The sequence below is a fragment of the Halyomorpha halys genome, unplaced genomic scaffold, assembly GCF_000696795.3.
Source record: "Halyomorpha halys isolate HHAL.00 unplaced genomic scaffold, Hhal_1.1 Scaffold655.1, whole genome shotgun sequence".
NCBI lineage: Eukaryota > Metazoa > Arthropoda > Insecta > Hemiptera > Pentatomidae > Halyomorpha > Halyomorpha halys.
Window position 1 is genome coordinate 741614 of NW_027105601.1, and position 20902 is coordinate 762515.

The 20902-nt window shown below is 29.8% G+C and overlaps 3 protein-coding genes across 6 annotated transcripts in view; 2 read left to right on the plus strand and 1 right to left on the minus strand.

The window, feature by feature from the left end:
- Positions 1-114: 114 nt before the first annotated feature.
- On the plus strand, positions 115-2766 carry LOC106685074 (uncharacterized). 2 transcript variants are annotated; one of them, XM_024360040.2, is made up of 3 exons: positions 115-254; positions 1893-2091; positions 2188-2766. In XM_024360040.2, exons 1-3 carry the CDS (start codon positions 188-190, stop codon positions 2222-2224), a joined length of 303 nt encoding a protein of 100 aa, XP_024215808.1. In that variant the 5' UTR covers positions 115-187; the 3' UTR covers positions 2225-2766. The 2 variants fall into 2 exon arrangements, with proteins under 2 accessions (XP_024215808.1, XP_014283043.1); XM_014427557.3 differs by having other exon boundaries at positions 1893-2099; positions 2188-2757.
- Positions 2767-5568: 2802 nt separating this feature from the next.
- On the plus strand, positions 5569-7612 carry LOC106685075 (activator of basal transcription 1). The gene is made up of 3 exons (XM_014427558.3): positions 5569-5911; positions 5983-6154; positions 7284-7612. Exons 1-3 carry the CDS (start codon positions 5662-5664, stop codon positions 7567-7569), a joined length of 708 nt encoding a protein of 235 aa, XP_014283044.1. The 5' UTR covers positions 5569-5661; the 3' UTR covers positions 7570-7612.
- A 2666-nt stretch (positions 7613-10278) lies between these two features.
- TppII (Tripeptidyl-peptidase II) overlaps positions 10279-20902 on the minus strand; it is a 32550-nt gene continuing 21926 nt past the window's right edge. For all 3 annotated transcript variants that reach the window (XM_014427561.3, XM_014427562.3, XM_014427560.3), the window contains 11 exons: positions 20345-20501; positions 18557-18744; positions 18275-18429; positions 16156-16373; positions 15017-15254; positions 13704-13951; positions 13511-13589; positions 13303-13444; positions 11776-12043; positions 11479-11662; positions 10279-10571 (listed from right to left, as the gene is read on the minus strand). In XM_014427561.3, the coding sequence (XP_014283047.1) occupies positions 10359-10571; positions 11479-11662; positions 11776-12043; positions 13303-13444; positions 13511-13589; positions 13704-13951; positions 15017-15254; positions 16156-16373; positions 18275-18429; positions 18557-18744; positions 20345-20501 (2090 nt within the window). In that variant the 3' untranslated portion in view covers positions 10279-10358. The remainder of the gene's footprint in view (positions 10572-11478; positions 11663-11775; positions 12044-13302; positions 13445-13510; positions 13590-13703; positions 13952-15016; positions 15255-16155; positions 16374-18274; positions 18430-18556; positions 18745-20344; positions 20502-20902) is intronic.

A 20902-nucleotide genomic window follows, 5' to 3' on the forward strand; every position in this document is an offset into this window, starting at 1 on the left:
ACTACACAGCTTAAAGGTTGAACATTAATACTAAATAAGTTAGAATTGATTTTGTCTTTTCCAACTTGCTTCATGTGATAGGTCACTCTTTCTTCTATCTTGAAATATAGATGGATTAGAAATCGTAAGACTTTACATTGCCTTGGGCATAGTTCAACATCGAATAAATTCACTTTCGTAAACAAATATGACAAGCTTCTTCAAAAGAAACCTGTTTCTAATAGTTATCACCTTGCTGACTTATTCTGAACTAGGTAAGTGCCAGTACATAAAGGTAACATTCTTTGGTTATTTCCTAAACTTTCATAAAAAAAAAAAAAAAAAAAAAAAAAGAAGAAGGATAATTGTAATAATCCAATTATTCACTTTAAAAGTGATAAAAAGTAAAATAATATTTTTTTATTGTAAAGAAAGGAGACAATTTCATTTAGTCTTTTTTTTTTTTTTTTTTTATATTTTAGGTTACAATTCATATTTTATAGCATTCAATAAGCTTTGTAAAGTTATTGTAGATAACTTATATAATTTATACTCATATATAATGTACATAGTCTAGGTTAAATTAGTCATTAGGACTTACAACTCAAATAACTAATTTAAAATATAGGTATATGAAAGTAAAAAATAAACTATATACGGTCAACTATCTACACCTCATTAAGATAATTATGAAGTGACTATTCTGAAACAGAAATGTGAAATGTTACTTTAATCATTGCAATAAAATCAACTATAGTATTAAGTTAAGTTTGTTTAGTTTAATTTCATTAATTTCGCACATGCGTAGGAATAAATCAATTTAATAAATTGCTGAAAAATAGGTAACACCTAACAATAATCCTTAACACTACTAACTTGATTACTATAATTAGTCCATGTCTGAAGTACAAACACACTAACATGATAAATTTAATATACTTTCAGCTGTAATTTGGAAACAATGTCTCAGATTTTAATTTTATTACAATGTCAAAAATTTATTTTTCTTAGTTTGATAAAAATTATTAATTTTTTCAATATTTTTCATCATGCTAGTTATCTACATCTGAAATGAACTATTCATTTATTTATAATTGGATTAACTGTTAGTTTTGTAAATTTGATTAAATGAATTCCAAGATTTTTTACCCAAAACAATAATATTTTGATGTTCCAAATTTTGCCTGGCTGGTATTTTTTACATATTACAAGAAGTGACAGTTTCATTTACACTTTTACTGCAAAGTGGAGATAAGCAATTTATATATGTTGAGCTCCTTTGGAATGATGTTATCCTAATATAAAACAAAGTTTTTTTTTCCGTTTCCTCTAAAACAGAAATAAACATGAATTAAGAATGCATCAGGTGAGAAACATAATTCAATATTCATTACAACATAATTCAAAAATAATTATAAAAAAAAAAATATATATCAACACAAATATAAAAACAAAATAAATGAGATATTTTAAGGATTGATGGCACCATCTCTTGGCGAAATTTAAAACTACATATTTATTTTTTTTATAGTAGTAAAAAAGAAATCATGGATATGTTGCTCTCTTTGGGTAATATCAAGTATTATAATAGATGTAGCTTTCAATAAAAGGGGGCCTCTAGAAGCTTAGTAGATTGTCAGAGCTATATATATATATTTTATATATATTTACTATATATATTTTTTTGGCTTGGAGAAAGATATAATGTTTCAGGAGCCCAATAGTTTGTAATTTAGAGTTATAGTTAATTTTCCAAATACCAACTATTCATTTTATACATGTAATTAATACTAAAAAAATCAGCTATAACTCCTCATGCTCTTATTTCATATTTTCAATAATTTATAGTAATAAAAAAAAAAATCTGGAGAGTATGAGTAATTAATTGAAATCTTTATATTTAATATTTCCAGGACAAGGATTAGTATGTTTTGTCTGCCACAGTCGCAGTGAAGATGAATGTTTAGACCCATTTGTTGGAAACAAAACTGATGCAATTGATTGTAAAAGAGTGAGGGATGTTGGTCTTGGTGTTATAGCCGCAGCATCAGGCCTAGGTTTTGCTTCATCTAAGTACTCAGCACTAGATCAGCCGCCCCATGTTTGCTTCAAGTTAGCTTGTAAATGAAACTTTATTTGTGTTTATAATTTATAAATTAAACTTTTAATTAATATAATATTTTTTTAAAAAATATTTCTGTAATTCAGATGGCCATCATCTTGTACGAGGATGCGGAAAACCTGATGTGTGCCAAAACTATACGGAAACAGAATGTGGCACATGTGATTCTGATGGATGCAACAGTTCTTCTATAATAAAACCTGTTTATACTGCTATATTTATTTTTTTAATTCTTTACTTTCATTGAAAATACATTTGTTTGTTTATATTCTGTATATAAAGTGCTTACTAGACATAAGCCCTTGAAATGAGTTGAATAACTTTGATTTAGCCCATAAGAGTATCATTAATCAAATGTAAATTTAATGTTTATGGTAATAATCAGTTATTCGTCATATAAAATAGTAAATTTAGTGTTCTTAGATTAATGCTTTAATAGGAGTAAGTGATATAAAATAAATATATTCATATTATCTTATCTTTATTATTTATCAAATCAAAGGATAATCAAAAACTAGTACCAATGTAATTATGTTAACTAGAAACCTGCTAGTGATAAAAAGGAAAACAATTCATATTTGATTGCATTATTTTTAAATAACAAGACTATTTATATTAATTTTGGAATTTCAATAAACCCTTTCAAAATACTCAGATGTATTTCCTTCTTTATACATAAGTTAAGACTGTCAAGCATATTTTAACCATCCTATTTCTGTAAAACAAATTTTAAATCATAGTAATAACCAATTACTTACGGGCTCTGAATGGTCCAATGCCCTGAAATTAAACATAAATTATGCACCCCTACGTGGAGTCCCAGGTGTCAGCAGACAGAATAGAGAAGTTGGGTCCCTCTGTCGCAAATGCAACAGAGAGCCGGAAACACCAGCATATGTGCTGGGGAAATGCCCCAACAACTCCCTCCTCATAACACGCTGACATCATAGAGTGAATACAAGTTAATGAATACGAGTTAATGAAGCTCCTAAAAGAAAGAGATTTTGCCTGCTTTGACGAGGTCTACTGCGTAGATACGGATGGATCCACAAGATATGCGGATATTGTTGCTTTCCCTAAGAAGGAGAAGTCGGCAATCATTCTGGATCCCACCGTGAGATATGAAAATAACGACCTTGACCAGGTAAATAAGGTAGATAGGGAAAATAAGGAAATCTACGATAAATATATCCCTTTCCTCAAGGAGAAGTTCCGTGAGGGCTTCGGAGAACGAGACTTCAACGTAAGAGGCCTCTGGTTCGGAGCCCGTGGAACGATTCCCAGCACAACTAGGAGCTTCATGGAGGAGCTCGGGGTCGATGTCCAGGACGTGGCTAGGTTGACAGAAAATATAATACTTGACTCCCAGGGAATCATACACCACCACATGCATGGAAATTAATGAGTATGGGAGTTTATCCAGAAGTGGGATGGCATACATGCATCGCATATCTTATTTGTTGTTTTAGTTATTATTTTAATATTTGTTATATAGGGGAATTTGTTAATCAAATGAAATAGGGGTTGTGAAATAGAAGGGAAAGAAAAAAAAAGAAGGAATAAATCGAAAAACTTGTAGTTAGTTTGTAGACTGGTATTAATTGTAAAAGAAAACTGTGGAAGAAAAAAAATGTTATTTATCTATTATATTATATCATGTATAAATATGTAACTTATATTTGTCCAGTCACGGATTGATCAGTATGCTGTGTAATGTATGAATGAATGGCAGCATGAATGAATAAAGTATTTCTTTCTCTCTCTCTGGAAATAGCTCAGTTTGCTTCTTATCTCCTGGGCCCGAATTTGAGTCCAGCTATATCCGGTAATTATTTATTGTGTCACATTAGCTATAGATCAACCTTAGGGTTACGAGACCCTCCTGGGCCCATCCAGTATCTAAAAAGTGGGTGGCTTAAATCGGGGGAAAACCTTATGGTAGTAGTAGTCCTTCCTTACAAAGAAAGAAACCCCTGACCCTTCATGAGTTGTAGGGGTACAATTTTGTTTTTTAATAAAAGTAAAAATATTACACATTAATGACTTAAAATAAAATGTTTATTGCTTTAAGTATAAGGTAAGTACAATCATAATTTGAGTTTTTATTTGTAGTTTTTATAATGAGTTTATAGTTTTCTTCAAACAGCATAAAAAATAATAATAAACCCTAACATATTTTGGTAGGTTTATTTTTTAATTTAATTAAAATGAAAGATACAACTAAAATTTAAGTACTTCCTTTCTTGCCAATTATATGTTGTTTTTATTAAGTAATACAATTTATTAAGGTTTTTTTTTAGTAATGAAATATAACCAAAAGTAGTGAAGTTTGTAATAATTAAAGCTTAGTGAACCCCAAGGTTCAATACCAATACCAACAATTGCTCTCTATTTACATCTTGCCAGTGATGCCCCTCCAAACCCAAATCCACTAAACCAGTTTTAACACAATCCTCCCATCAACAATTCCATCTATTGGTCCTTCAATGTTTATTAACATTTTAGGGATCTGCTCGTTACTAATCCCTACAATCTCACCAGTCCATCTTATTCGCTCCAATGCTATAACCTGAATTACATTTATAGGGTGCCAAATTTTCCCGTTAATTAATCATTTTTCGGTCTGAATTTGTCACGTTATATTTTATTTTCAAAAACTTTAAGGCTCTGTTCTTTCCTTTAAGAGGCAACGTTTGGGATTCATAAAGAATAATGGGAAGGATAATAGTTTTATAAATTCTAACTTTTAAGTTTTTGGATAGAACTCACGTCCGAAATTGAAAAGTAAAAGGTATTTCCTGCCTTCAACATAGCTTTTATTTTCTCATCAATTTCGTTTTTCCTAGTTACTGTAAAACCTAAATATTTGAACCTATCTACCTGTTCAAATGTATTTCCTTCTACATCTATATCACCGAAATCGCCCTCGTTTCTACTGCTAACCATGAAGAAATTTCTCTATATAGTTTAAACTTTACCGTCTATTGTAATTTATTTTTTATTTCACTTTTATCAATCGATCAGGAGGTTATTTATTTTTTATTTTTTTTTTTTTTTAATGAACTTGTCTATTCATTATACTTGGGAAACGGAATTCCACAGTGTTGTACGTTTTCAAGCAGCTGAGATAAATTACGACATTCCCGGATAATTTTGCAAACAGGCAATTATGACCTAAAACCTAAATACTTATTCATATCTATCAGCTGAATTGTGTTTGCTCCTATATTTACATCAACGAAACTAATCTCGTTTGTACTACTGACCATATATTTTGTTTTACCCGTGCATATTTCGAGACCCAGTTCCTTGTTGAACTTATACTAGTACTAATTTTCTTGACTTTCTCCTGAATTAATAGTACAGAACTCTAGTAGTATAGTGTTGTAAATTACTTCACTTACAAAGTTCTTCTACTAGTTAAATGAGATAGTTCTCATAGCCAGATTCTCTTTGGAACGATTCGTTGGTGAGCGGCTGCGTGAATTAAGTAGTATTCAGCGTGGTAGACGTAAACAAAGTTATATATTTATTTTTTGTAATTAACGAATTTATTTAAAATGACGAATGATGAACTAGAGGAAAAAACCGAAGACAACGTCTCTTTAGGTAGTATAGGAAGTCTAGAAGACTTGGATAATTTTGACAGTGATTTGGAAGAGGAAATTCAAAAGAAGAAAAAATATAAGAGAGGAGTGGTTTACTTACCATTTATTCCACCATCAATGAATCCGGTAATATTGAGGCGGTTCCTATCAGAGTATGCTGTAGTTGAGAGGATATATTTGCAACCAGAAATTAAAAAGAAAGGTAAAATTCAGTTTTTATTATATGCCCTATTCTGATAGATTTGACAGTAATCTTTGTCATGATTATTTTAGCAAAGAAGCGTAAGATAGACCCTAAAAATGTAAAATATTCTGAAGGATGGGTAGAGTTTTTGAAAAAACGAGATGCTAAAAAAATTGCTGATGTCTTAAATAACACTCCAATGGGTGGTAAAAAGAAGAGTAAATTCCGGGAGTATCTCTGGAATTTGAAGTATTTACCCAGGTAATTATGTAATTTACCTTCATTTTTTGCTTATGGGTGGCGGAACATAGTGAAGATGCCATTTTATCCATGACCCATCAAACATAATGAGCTTACATTCTACTGGTGTTTTTTTAGTTTGACAGGCTATAAAATAGTTCTTACCAATTTTTTCAACTGATAATTGATAATATAGATCAGGGACCTATGTAATCAGTGACTTTTTTCAATGTACCACAATAATCATATATAATGACAAGTAATTTTATATTTTCAACATCATGCTTTCTCATCCAAGAGAGTATACATATCATCCCTAAAACAATGTAATTATTAGTGTTTCTATTGCCTGGATTTGTTCTGTTTTGTTTTAATTACTCTGAATTTGGGAAGGATGTGTTAATAGTGCTAAAGTGGATTATATGCCTTGACTTTCCTCCCGAAGAAGCCTTTATTCAAGGCTCATAGCAGTTGTCCTGCTACTTTTACTCGATCCTAGATTCGTAGATTGACTCATGTTGATTGACCCCGAAATAGTTGAATTACTGAACTTGTGATATGATTATAAAAATATACCTGTACGTGGTTTGATGTCTTAGTATAGTGATTTTAATTTACCACATTATATACTGGTGTGACTGATTTGCAGGGTTGAGGTTCATGCTGTTTAGGGTGAATTGTGTCGAAGATCCCAAACAGTGTGAATCGATCAATCCCTCAAGTTAACTTAGATTCCTAGAATCTACACATTTTAAGCTTCAATAAGTTCATTTTAATGTTCTGGTGCTACAGCGTTGAAATGTGGATGGTACACAATAGGCCTTATAGGCCACAGTGCTTATAGCCAGTATAAAAAAAAAATCTAATTTTGGTTTATTATTTATAATCTTTTTTTTTTCCAATTAAAATCATTCATTGTTTATTTAGTATTTGATTAGTGCTTTTTCCCATATTTTTACATTTGTTCACTAAATATGAATTAATGGTAAGTACGTAGTAGTATTTTTAAAAAATATATTAATTAATCGTAAATAAGCCCTTTAACATCTTCTTTCACAATGACATTGATTTAAACCATTTTTTAAAAAGTACAACTGATAAAGGTTTTTTAAAACCCTTACTGATGGTAAAGGATATTTATTTGTTATAGATTCAAATGGATCCATCTTTGTGAACGTTTGAGTTACGAAAAAGCTGTGAGACAACAAAGACTTCGAGCAGAGGTTAGTCAAGCAAAGAAAATTGCTAATCACTTTGCTGAGTCTGTTGACAAAGAAGAGAGGATGAAGAAAAAGAATAAAGGTCTTGCTATTCCTGCCGCTCCTACTGAGGTTCTTAGCAAGAGGTTTGCTCAAAAAGAAAGTTTGGAAGAAAAAGAATCTAAAAAGAAAGTTGAAAAATCCAGAGAAGATTTCCTCAAAAGCTTATTTGCTTGAGTGTAATTCATGGTACTTTAATGTTGAAATAACGATTTGTAAATCATTTTTATTGTAAATAATCCAGTTTCTTTTCAGCATTAAATATTCTTTTAAGTGATATCTTTGTCTGTGAGGACAGTCGATAGAGATTCTTGTTCAAAAATGTATTTGAAGAGGTAATTGTAAATAAGTGAGTTTTCTATATTATGAAATGTTTACATTATTTATGAAATTGTAAATACATGGATGTTACTACTTGTTATTTTCATCTTCATTGTATTGTTAAACCTACTATGTAGTGGAGTCCTGATTATCCAAAATAATTATGACCAGACCCATTTTGGTGTAACAAAATCAATTTTTATCCATTTTGCCTGTATTACACAAAACCTTCAGGTGAAAACCCCAGTTCCCTACAATCATTGATTCAGAAGATATTGATATTAAATTTTTAAGTCACAATGTTGGGTTATGTGATAAGCATGTTGTAGACAACTAAGGCTTAAATTATGTCACATCTTGCAGTACGCTTCATCTGTCTGTAAAGTAGACCTGTGCACTGTTCAACTAATTTATAAATCAGTAGTAATAATTATTTCTGAAATAACGATTATTTGGTGGAATAAGCTCAATCAAATAACTTAGCATTTATTTATTTCTTGAAATAATTATTCATTAATTGAAATAAATAATTATTTCTCAAAATATATATCAATGTATTTTTCAAAAAGTTATTTCTGATATTATATGATAATTGGGATTTCAATATTTTCTTATTTTTGAAATCTATTATTTTACAAAAATGCAATGTAATTATTTCAGAAATATGGTTTAAATGAAATCTATGAATGTCAGAGATATATTATATTCCCCAGAAATGGTATACAACTATTGTAATTAATGCCATGGTGTCGACTATGTGACAGTTTCTGACAGGAAAGTTTTATCATACTAGGTTTGGTATGATAATTGATAGAAAATGTAGGAGACAGTGAAGCTACTTTCATATTAAAACCCATTTTGGTGTAACACTATAGTGCTACAGGAACTGTCCTAACATGCACTGGCAGTGAAGAACTGTCATGTTAAAAGTGTCGCAGCCACTGGAATGGTGGTTCATTCTTAAACTTAAATTACTTAGGTGATTGATAAAATTACTTAACTCAGATCACACAATTTATTTTACAAGACCTGTCAAAATACATTCCAATCTTAAGACATAATGGTTGATTAATATGTTGAACGTTTCTTAGCTCTTCACAGTTGAGACCTAAATTAGGAGGCAGATGGTATAAGTGCTGTACAGTTATGAGAGCTCTTTAAAATATTCCTGGCTGAGAGGACCTAAATGAATAATATAAGTAATCATGAGAGATAGTTGACTGTGGATGATTTATATGAGAAGATGGTTTGTTGGGTGCGGTCAAAATATTTTGACTGCAACCCCCAACAATCTTCCCCTTGTATGTATAATATGAATATTTTGAGTTCAGATGATCAGGTTTTTGAAAGAATATGTTAATGTCTCGGAAGATGGCTGCATTTTAGCATAATACTCCAGAGAACATTTTTCTGAAGAACTAGAGTAATTTGGTTTAGAAGAGATTTAGAGAAGTGTTCTCTTTGACAAAGTAATTTAAAAGATTTTTTCAAATCAATGTAGTTAAGCAATACCTCAAGTAATTAGTTCAGTACATTGTCTGACTCGGAATTTTCAAAAATATAATTTATAGTTTAGTGTTAGGTGTTGAGTGTGGATATCATATGAGAAGATGGTTGAGAGTGAAGTTGCTGGAGAATACTGCTATTTTCTTTCACTCTTAACTCATGATTTTAATATATTCTCCCACTGTTCTATACCTTCTTATTATACTATACAGGTTTTTCCCATGCTACTTATGGTTATCTTGTTTTAAAATGTTAATTATGTTATTAACATAATTTGGTTGAAACATTGTCACTAATAAAAAGGAAGTTAGGTCTCCACTGACTACACCCCCAACCATCTTCTACTCATTTTATTTATAAAAATGAGCACTGTAGTTCTGTTTATATACAATAAACAAATAAACATATAAAAAAGAAAAAACGTTTATATAAAATAGTATGCCCTAATTTTGGTTTAGGATTAAATGGATTTTTCAAAGTTTTGGGCATAGCTCGAAGAGAATAATAGTTTTTTCTTTTTATCAATGAAATAAAAAATAAAGTTAGATAATTGTTTAAGTGCCTCGAGAGAATATGGCATTTTGAACGGATAACTTGAGACCTGGAATAAAGATGAATTCTTAAGTATTCTGCTAAATCTGAGATGTATCGCTCGAACATATCTCCATCACTTTGGCTTCTCAATACAAAATGTATTCTTTGTCCTAGTGTTCTGCTGCAGGTCCTTTTATTTGTGCTCTAAAAGCATGCATGCATTACTTTTCAACCCACGCTTGTAATAAAAAAAAAAAAGGACAAATATGTGTGCATAGTTATCTGAGAATTAGAACTAAGCTCAAATTTTTTTTTGCTTATTTTATTTTGTAGAGTATTTCAACATCTTGCCTGAGATTTTTTTTCAATATACTTATTCTTAGAAGGCAACAGCCAGAGAATAAAGATTAGTTATTCATCTTAGTTAACTATTGAAATTAAATTATCTCAAACTAAATCAACTTCAGTATTAGATAAAACTCGATTTTGAAATTCAATGAGGTTATCAACTCTGAACAAATGAAAGAAAATCTTTAAAAAATTTATTATCTGAATGTTATATACAATAAATAATTTATGTACATCTGGATATAATAAATTATAGCTCAGAAGAGCCTATATGAGGGCGGAAAGCGGACCAATGTTGATCTTGCAATATGATGAGAATAGAATTCCCATCCAAGCTTGTTAGCGGTCCAAGCGATACAATTCTCTAGTTCTTTACTGGACTTCTCTTCCTGCAGTTTGATGGCATACTTCAACAAGCGTCCATAATTATTATGAACAGCAGCATGCCAAATCCCAAAGTATCCAACAGTCTAGAAAAAATAAATAAATAGAAGAGTTAGATAAGTTTGTTAAAGTTGAATAAATGGTATTAATGTATCACTACTATAAAAAGTACATATTATTATAATCCTATCAAAAAACACCTCTATTGTAAAAAAGACAGTGCTGCCTGAAAAGGAGCCTTGGGTCTTCGCAGCTTGGTTTAGTACATGACACGCTCAGTTGAGAAATTATGACTGTTAAGGATTCTAACCAGAGGAAATGGATCCCTTGGTTCTTTGCATCTCAGCTAAGGTGAAATGGAAGCTCGAATTGGGCTAAATATTTGTTGGTATAGTGCGTTTGCCTCTGGGTAAAGGGAGGGGAGAGATGCACCTCTTCATCTCCATCACCACAAGAGTTACCTCTCTACAGACAAACTCATAATAGATATACTATTCCAATAGCCTATATAACTATTGCAATTATTACCACAAACAAAATACCGCACTTAAGTTGCTATAATCAGATGCCCTGTCCAATTTTAGCTTCTATTACTCCTTAGCCAAGATGCAATCTTCTTATTAGAATCATTAAAAGTTGTAATTCCTCAACTGAACGGGTTTAGTACTTAACCAAGGGGAGAAGCCTTAAGGGTGCTTTTATGGTTGCCCTTCTTTTGTTGTGGGGAAATTTTTATATAATAGTTTTTTTGAGAGGATATTACTTCTTTTTTAATTTATATAGATTGGCTAAGGTTTTTAAAATCTGTTTTCACCAACAATGTGTTTTAGGGGCGACAAATTAATTCTTATTGCATTACCAATGAGGAAGATGGGTCTCAACGAAAGGAAATACTCATCTCAGACCTAAATGTTATCAGCAGGAGACTGGTTTCATTTCTAATGCAATAGCTATCCAAAATTAGGGTTTCAAATGTAAAGTTTTTCAATTTACCTTATAATCAGTTTGGTCAACATATTTGAGTAGATTCAACCATAATTCATCGATAGTTTCGCAATCACTAGCAACGTCAGTGTCTCCAGTTTGGTTTTTAAGATTATAAAGCAAAGTTCTAGAAGCTGCAACACCTTTTCTACAAAGTGCATCAATTAAAGCTGTTTTCTGCCGTTCCATGGACCTGCGATTAACAAGAAAAATGTTGGAATTTAAGTTAAGTCGGCTTAAGAGAATGGAACAATGGTACAAAGTGACTGGATATTCATTAATCTAAAAAATTTTTAAAACACTAACGTTTTAATAGTAGCTGCATCGACCCGGTGATCAGATTTTATTCCAAAATGAGCCAATAGTTCTGACTGATTAATTTCATTGCACACAATGGTAGCGATTTCCTCAATATGCTTTGATATTTCCATAGTTTCTTTTGTCTCTTCCATGCCAGGATAAAAGCGCTTGGAATCAGGTTCCAAGGCAGCCATCATGCTGCTATGAGTTCCGACATGAGTCGGAAATTCTTTTTTTATTTCATCATACAAAGTATCAGCATCTTCTTTTTTATCTGAAATAAATAATAATAATAATTTTAACATTCACTTCAGCACCACTAAGTTGAAAGTTGATTCCAGAAGATAGAAAATTATTTTTAGCTAGAATGACATCTTTCAAATTTCATTGATGAATATATAGTAGACTTTCAACAAATAAATTTCTTTGATAACATAAATTTTTTAAAAATTCGGGTAAACATGATACAACAAAAAAGTTATATCTTCCAGTTGAAAAATATTGTAATCAAAAGAATTATTTTGATGAACTAGCTAACTTTCTCTACATTTGTCAGCAGTTTTTAACTAGATTAAAAATCTCAAAATTTAGAAAAGATGAGTTTACAACTTAATTTGAGTTGAAATGTCATTCCCCGACCAAACCTTTCTGATAAGACATAAGTAAATTAAAAATTGGAAACCTTGAATACCATTTAATTAACCCCCTAAGATTGAGACAATAACCTCCCCTTTCTTTTTAATACATAGGAGCTAAAGAAACGTGTGTGCAAGTCCAGTATTATTTATTCATCTCATCAGTTTTCTCTAATTTAAGCGGGTTCTGCTTTTATTTTTTTGCTCAGTTTTCTTTCGGTGTCAGTTGAGAGTTCAACTAATAGGTTATATTTTCTTAAACCAGCCAAAACTATTCAGTCATATGTTACTTCTCAATGTGCAAAGATATTAAAAAATGAATTGAATGCTTATTTTTATTGTTTTTAATTTATGAATACAGTTAGGAGAAAAATAAAAGAGCAATCCATGAAAAATGAGAAAAACATGATACTTGTCATTTGTTAACCCACTTCTTTTAATCCTTGGAAATCACACACTTTTCTCTTTTGGTTTAAATAGTTAAATATGTTATAGAAATGGAAATTTCATGAAATAAGCCATAAATTTAAAATTGTTTTGAAGAAATTGGATAAGTTAGGGAAATTAATAAAAAAAAAAGTGTATATGATAGTCATTTTCTTGTTACAAGCCTAGTTTATAAATTGGCTAACTGCTTGAACAAATGTCAAAGCCCCAGAAAATATATCAATGTCATTTGTTCACCAGGACGTTTTCCTCATTAATAATTATTTTGTTAACTTAATATTTGTTATACGTTATTTATGTTTTATTCACCATTGATATTATTTAACTAACTACTAAATCTTTGAAACAATAACGTTTTTAACAATGGTTTCTATAGTTAAAAGTCCATTAAGGATTGATAAGCCTAAACAATACTAATTCAATTTATTTTTAAATTTGAAAATAAACAAACCCATTTTTGTAAGCCAATTTGCTTTGAGATCTCTTAAAGCTTCTTGATATTCTTCCCATTTTGTTTTATCAGGTTTATGATTACCAGTAGAATTTTTCTTATTTGTTAAATCTCCCAGGACGTATTTAAAACAATAAGTATCCTAAAAAATAAAAAAAAATTATAAAATTGCAAATAAGATATATTAAAAAAAATTAATTTCACTTACAACTTTTTTTCCAAGGTCACTTTTGGATAGTGTTAACTGACCAAGCAGGTACTGTCCTACGGTTATGTTTTTCAGAGTTCTTAAAAAAAAAAAATAAAAAATAAAAAATATATATGTTTACAAGTAGACAAATTACAATACAAAAGAATAGAAAATAAATTATATTATTTAACTATATCAAATAAAAATTTACTTTTCTCCATGAAGAGGGGCGACATAGAGAGGCAATCGGTATCTTCCGCAGGGAATAGTCGCACCTGATAATTTCTTTCCCCAAATGAGAGCTTGAGAATGGGATGGGTAGATATCCAAACTAATTGGGCTGGGGAGTTTACATTGGATCTGCATCTGAAGTTCTGTAAGCTTTTCAAGTAGTTCACGTTTCTCATGACGAATCTGCAGTCTTATAGTATAATCACCCTTCTCTAATTTAACTGTATACTGAAAGAAATTAAGAAACAGATAATTATAACAGATTAAAACAAAAGACTATTATGAAATATAAATTTTTAAATATTATAGAAATCAGTACAATATATATATTGTAATATCCTCTTTTTAAATCAATAGATGAATTTTATATATAAATGATTTTAGTTATGTCTTTATTTTATGGATATCATTTCAGTATTGTTTATTTGTTGTGTTAAATCAAAAAAGCAAGCTAACCAATTTTGTTCAGTAAAATATGCAGTCACAAAAGATATCGTTCAAAGCCAAGATGACGTCCTTTGAATACTGGCCATGTTGAGCAGATTCAATTATTTTAAACCTTATTTAACTTCTCATCATAATTGTAGTTACAGTAAATTTAAGAAAAGATAGAAGTCAAGGATAAATGTTAAAGAATAATGTTCATAAAGAAAATCACATGCAAAAACTCAAAACTGTTGTGCTACAATTGATGTTTACATTGAACATCGAGAGAAAGGTAAGGCACTGTTAGTTTGGATTGGCTAGAGGGAGGACGTATCCTGGAGGCAGGAGGTCCTGAACATCCTTGGCTCTCAGGGGACATTTACAAAATGAAGACATCAAAGGAAAATCCAAGACAAATAAGATACTTCTTTGTTTGGATCGCTGAGAGTTTGTTTGAGTGTTGAAAACTGTAAGAGGACCAATGCTTTGTTAAAAGACAGTGTTAGTTTGTGAAATAGAAGTCATAAAAAAACATCAGTCATCATAGAAGACCATAAATTGGTTAGTTTTGTTTCTAACTAGAATTTAATACATTTGTACAATAGCTATTAAATTAGTGTAAGAGTTATTAGTAGGAAAGTGCCTGTTCTGATTGCCTAGAAACCCGCCCTGAGGGTCTATAATATTATATATAATTAAAAATAAAAATTCTCATATTTATTTAATAGTTAATCTTTTTATGTAACCCTGTCATCTTCAAACAATATACTTAAGATATGAGAATAAGTAAAAACTTTATAAAATTCCTTTTATTACTTTAAATAATTTTTGGATATTACAATATATATATTTGTAATAAGAACTAACCTTGCAAGGATAAGCATCTCCAGAAGCAAGTAGCTGCTTATTGCTATCAAACAACATCCATAGCTGTGATTCATATTCGTTCTCATAAAGGAGATCAGATAAAAGTGAGCAACTTGGAGTGACTTCAGTCTGCTTTGGAATGTGCAAGTTATAAGTCAATATCAGCTGATAGATGTGTCTCGAAGGTGGAACGATGTCTCTGAATGAAAGGAGTGGAGATATCTTTGATTCCGTCGGTCTGAAAAAGAAAATACCTAATGAAAAGGATAAAAAAAAAAAATCATTTGAAATATCAAGTGTTGATCATGAAAGTTATGTGATGCATGGACCCAGATCAGATTTCTTAATATTGTAAAGGATTCAACAAAAAAAATTTTTAAAAATAAAATAACTGTAGATAAATTTACTTTTTAAATTTTGAACAATAGTTAAAAATAAAATTCTTTGGGATGTACTAACTTTTACTTTCATTTACCTCTCAAATAAATAGAAAGGAGAAGTATTGCGAGAGTGCAAAATTTAGAATTTCAGTTTTTTTGAAAGAAATACATGTTTTGAGGTTCCTTAAGTTCAAATAAACAAACTTTTTCGTTATAATTGGTAGAGCAATGTACAATTAATTGGTCTTTAATATCGGATAGGTCCAATCCTCTTTAAAATAGTTTTCTAGGGCTGAAATGACGAATTTGTAAAAAAAAACTTCCTCGGAACTATAATTTTGCTTATTTGAAATAAATAATCATTTCCCAATGCTAACAATAATATACAATAGATAAATACAACATATAAAGAATTCAATAGATAATTAAAGGAGAAAAAAGGAAAAATAGAGACAAGGGTTCGAGTTGGAAAAAGCTGAGACCGCCTTATCTCATCTGACTGCATTCATATGCAAACAACTTAGTTATCTTTAGTTAAAATGTATTACTGGCAAAAATAAAGTTGTTATTCATTATTTTCACCAAGAAAAACCCTTAAATAGGAATTTTTATAGTAATTGAAAGTTATGTGATGCATGGACCCACATCAGATTTCTTAATATTGTAAAGGATTCAACAAAAAAATTTTTTAAAAATAAAATAACTGTAGATAAATTTACTTTAAATGCTCTATAAATAGTTTCATTTCCAAACACTTACTTCAGCATAAAAACATTATGACGGAATTGAACCGATGGGAAAACTTCTTCACTCTGAAGACCGCCGAGAACTTCTAAAACCATCACACCCTCGCCATGATGCATTGTGAAGTTATCACTCTCTGGCCTACATCCGTACAATGCTATCGAATAATCCAAATTACAGGGGTCTTGGTCCATCCATGTTTTAGCTATGGCCACTTCCAAAATGAGGCCACCCTATAAACAAGAAAAACATAGAAATAAGGCAATCTGATTTTTAAAATGAACAGTTTAACTAAAATTTAATCTAAAAATCATTTATGTTATAGATTTATTTAATTAAATTTTTTTTTTGATATATTTATTGCATAAATATAAAATGTACGATATTTACTATGTTGTTTTGGGATACCCCCTTAAACAATACAATTTTCCTGACACTAATTACACTTTACAAACATTTCTATTTTACAAAAATTATTGAACTAAAACAAAATACAGAACATTGGATAGAATAAAATACATATCATTGGGTAAAATGAAATACATATCATAGATTTATGTTAACATTAATATATGTTAGTTCTTTTGTTTTTATAACTACAGGTTGTAGTTTTAGTGTAATTTCCTATTTTTTTGATTAGAGGGATTAATGATTATAGTTGGGGCGAGACTGAAAGTTATGTGCCAGTTTATACATGTAATCCTGTACGGTGTCTATATTTAATTCAGTGAGCATTTGTTTTGAAATACTTGTATTTTTTAAATATTGGTTGAACTAGTAAAACTCTATATGGGGCAAGACAACCATAAGTTAAGATGGGTCTTAGTACCACTTTATATATTATCAATTAATTTTTATTGGATAGTTTTGACTTTTTACTAAAGTATTGATACATTTGATATAGAATTTTTCTTACATTTTCCAGTTTCTAATTTTTGGAGTAGTTAAGTAATATTTGGCTGTCTAAAGTGATTCCTAAGTATTCAATTTTGGGCAAAAGGGACAGGGGTATTATTAATTATTAATTTGATATAATTATAGACTGTCGTTAATGAAAATGAAGGCTTCTGTATTATCAATATTTAAACCTAATCCCCATTTTTTTCTTTTAGGTATTTTTTTGAAAGTATCATTTAGAAAGTTATGTATGAAATATGGTTAAAAGTAATAATTACACATAGTGTTTTTCAGGAGATTTTTATTAAGATAGAAAACCCTTGAGATAAAAATTACCTCAGTAAATAAACAAATGGGAATAAGCAGAATTTTAAATAAAAGACGGCTGAATATGAAGATGGGCACTAGAGAAGGCCGAAACATAACATAAGGTATAGAATAGACCTGTTTTAAGTTTTTATTATTATATAATTTTATATTAAAAAATGTGGTTTAAAAAGTTGTTTCCTTCATCTTTTTGATTGACATTTAATAATTAATTTAAATTAAAGTTACAAACAATATTTTCTGCCTATGTAAACCTTCTGTTTTGTGAGTTTTCGGAACAGCTTGTATAAAACCTTGAAAACAGAATTAAATTTTAGTTACGGATTAGTTATGAATAATTCATAGATTCATTTATGATGTCATAAAAACTGAACAAACTTATGAAAAATATAAAATAAAAAATAAATGAAATTAAAATCATGAGAAAAATGAGGAAGAAAACAAAATAAAGAATAGTTTGAAAACATGTAAGTAAAATTACACCATTAAATAATATTTTAGTTCTGTAATTGTATTATTTTACAAACATATTTTCAAGATTTTTGTTATATTTCTCACTTTTTTCATTATTTTAATTTTTATTATTAGCAAATATATTAGACTGACTTTTTCTTATTATTCTATTTTAACATTTTTTTAAAAGTTTTTTTATCAAATTTTTCTTGTTATATATTTTTATTTTAACACGATAGTTCTTTTGTTTGTATTTAGCCCTGAAATTTTGGCACAGTAAAATAAGAACTACTGCTTAGCATTCTTCATTCCTGACCATATCCCCTGATCAAAACTTTTTATAAATAAATAGATCAGAAAAAAAGTTCAGCCTGCTTTAACGGTCAATTCTGTTGGAAAATGTTATATACGAAATAAGAATCAAACAATAATGTAATAGATATTTCTAAATAATAACCTTGACTTTAAATGAAACAGAAGCTTCAGTGTGAGGACTAGCAGTAACCATCTTGTGGAACTCTAATGTTTTGCAAGCTCTTTTGGGTCTCAGTTGAACACCGTGAATAATGAAATTTCCTCCTTTATCGTCATTAAGGACATTCAACTTCACAACTAAAAAATAAAACATTTTTTTTTTTAAATTAAAAAACTCTGTATGTATTTATATTTACTTTATAAAATAAATTTTATAAATGGTTTGAAATTATCAATTCAATAATTGATTAAAAAACAAAGTTACCTGCATAAGATACTTGATCAGGTACCATCAAGAAATGTCTGTGAATTTCACCAGCTTTGAACAGTACTGAAGAATACTTCAATTGTGGAGGGGAAGTCATGCTAGTAAACACATGCGGAACTACGACAGTGATTTCAAAATGAAAAACTGCTCCTTTCTCTGGGCATTTGACATCGTATCCTTTTAGCCTGTGAAATATCAAAATCAAATAATTCAATCAGGCACATTACGGTTGATAAATTATAACAAATGGGAAAAAAAAAAAAAAAGGCTGTTGTTAAAATATAGATTTAAACAAAATTAATACTTGGAAAAGAATAAAGTTTCCATGTAGTTCTATATTAAGATTAAAAAAAAACCAGCACTAAATACCTTTTTAATTAAAACATCAGTAATTATTAGCAAAGTAACTAAACTACGTGCTTTATTCTATACAATATAGTTCTTAATGAGTAATTTTAATGATCAAAGACTAATAGAAACTCATTTTAAGGGTAAATGGCATAACATCAGTGGAAGCACTCCCAACCTCTTCCATTTTGCAACCTTTTCCTAGGAAAAATAGGGTGATTTAAAAAAAATATATATGTTTTGATTTTTGTTGTGTGATGAGACTGCCAAAAAGTAGATTTGAAAAACATGAAATTTTTTTTTTTGTTAAAATTTAAAACCTAAGTTGTTTAACTTTGAAAATTTATGATTGAACAAATAATTAGTGCTTCCATCAACGTCATTCATTCCACCAATGATATAGTAAACCAAATAAATCTGAATAAGGAGGGAAATCAATCCAGTGGAAAAAAAGATGTGGTTCCACTTTCTCATATTTTTAATAAAACTTAGCAAAGCCCTCCCCTCCTGGCTTCTTCCATTTTGCAGCCTTTTATTATGGAAAAATATAAATATAAATATGAGAAATATGTTAGATCTGAATATGACTTCTTATGGTGAGGTCATTATTTTTTATTTAAAATCATACTATTTTTCAGTAAGAAAAGGCTGCAAAAAAGAAGTGGTCAAGAGTGCACAACATTGGTTTAAGCATAAATTATTTTTTCCACCATAAAGTTTCAAAATTAAAGATCTTAGATTTTAAATTTAAAAAATAAAAAGTTCAAAAGTTTTCATACTATAATGAGGTTATCTCCTTGGGAGAGAAATCGATTTGATCAGTCGTTCATGAACAACGTTTCTCTGGAGAAGAGTGTAAAAAGAACAGGTATGGTTATTGTGGACTTGGTGTGCATATTTTTGGTTACTTTTGTACTAAAATAAAATTGTTTTTGGTTCATTGCGTTTTTTTTTTCTTGGCCTAGGTATCACGCAGCAATACCTACTTTCTACTATTTTCATAATCACAACAAAGATCAATACATACTTTTAATTAAAAATCACACTATTTTTCCATAATCAGCCTTTTATTATGGAAAAATAGTGTAATTTGGAAAATAGTGAATGGAAGAGGCCAGGAGAGCTTGGCTAAGTTTTACTCAAAATATGAGAAAAAAGGAACCACGCCTTTTTTCCACTGGAATGATTTGCCTCCTTATTCAGATTCATTTGGTTTACAATATCAATGATCAATAATTTAATCACTACTGGTCTGTGATTAGAAAATGCTTAGTTATAAATCTTACAATAAGCTGGTAGGAGCTTAGATTAAAATTTTATTTGTTTGATAATATGTTCCTTATGTGGTTCCCATAAGCCTTGATGCCAGTTATCATTACATAGTAGGCCTTCAATCTAGTGTATGGATAATAAAAAATAAAGGAAATGAAAACTTACGTAGTGGTGTGAACACCAGGGGCGAGGCCGGTGGGATCTACGTGAACTTGGATACTCCTCGCAATATTAGTCATTTCCACATGTTTTGGGTGAGAAACCCATGGCTCAGAGCAACCCAATGCCAAGCTCATTTGGAATCCAAGCTTTTCTCTAGAATCTAGAATAAGAAACCAACTATAGATAAAAATTTTTAAATGAAAAAATTATGTCAAACTTAGACTATATTTAAATCTAATATAACAGAGGTTCCCAATCTTTTTGCGGCTCCCTAAATAATCAGATTTTTACCGAGGCACACTAAATACATCAGATTTTTTTTCTAAATTTTTGAACTTAAAAAATTTGAAACTTTTTTGGAAAATTGGCAAACTTTCCTTTTTAAAAGCAATTATCCATTTAACAGCAAAAAATTAAAGACAGGTACTCACTATTGAGTACCATTTAGTGACATGGGTGGGGAAGCTATTAGCTAATTTAGCTAATCTAAAATAAACCTAATTTTTGGAATTTTATCAGCATACACGATTGTTGACGCAAAAATTTGATAATTAGAAATTC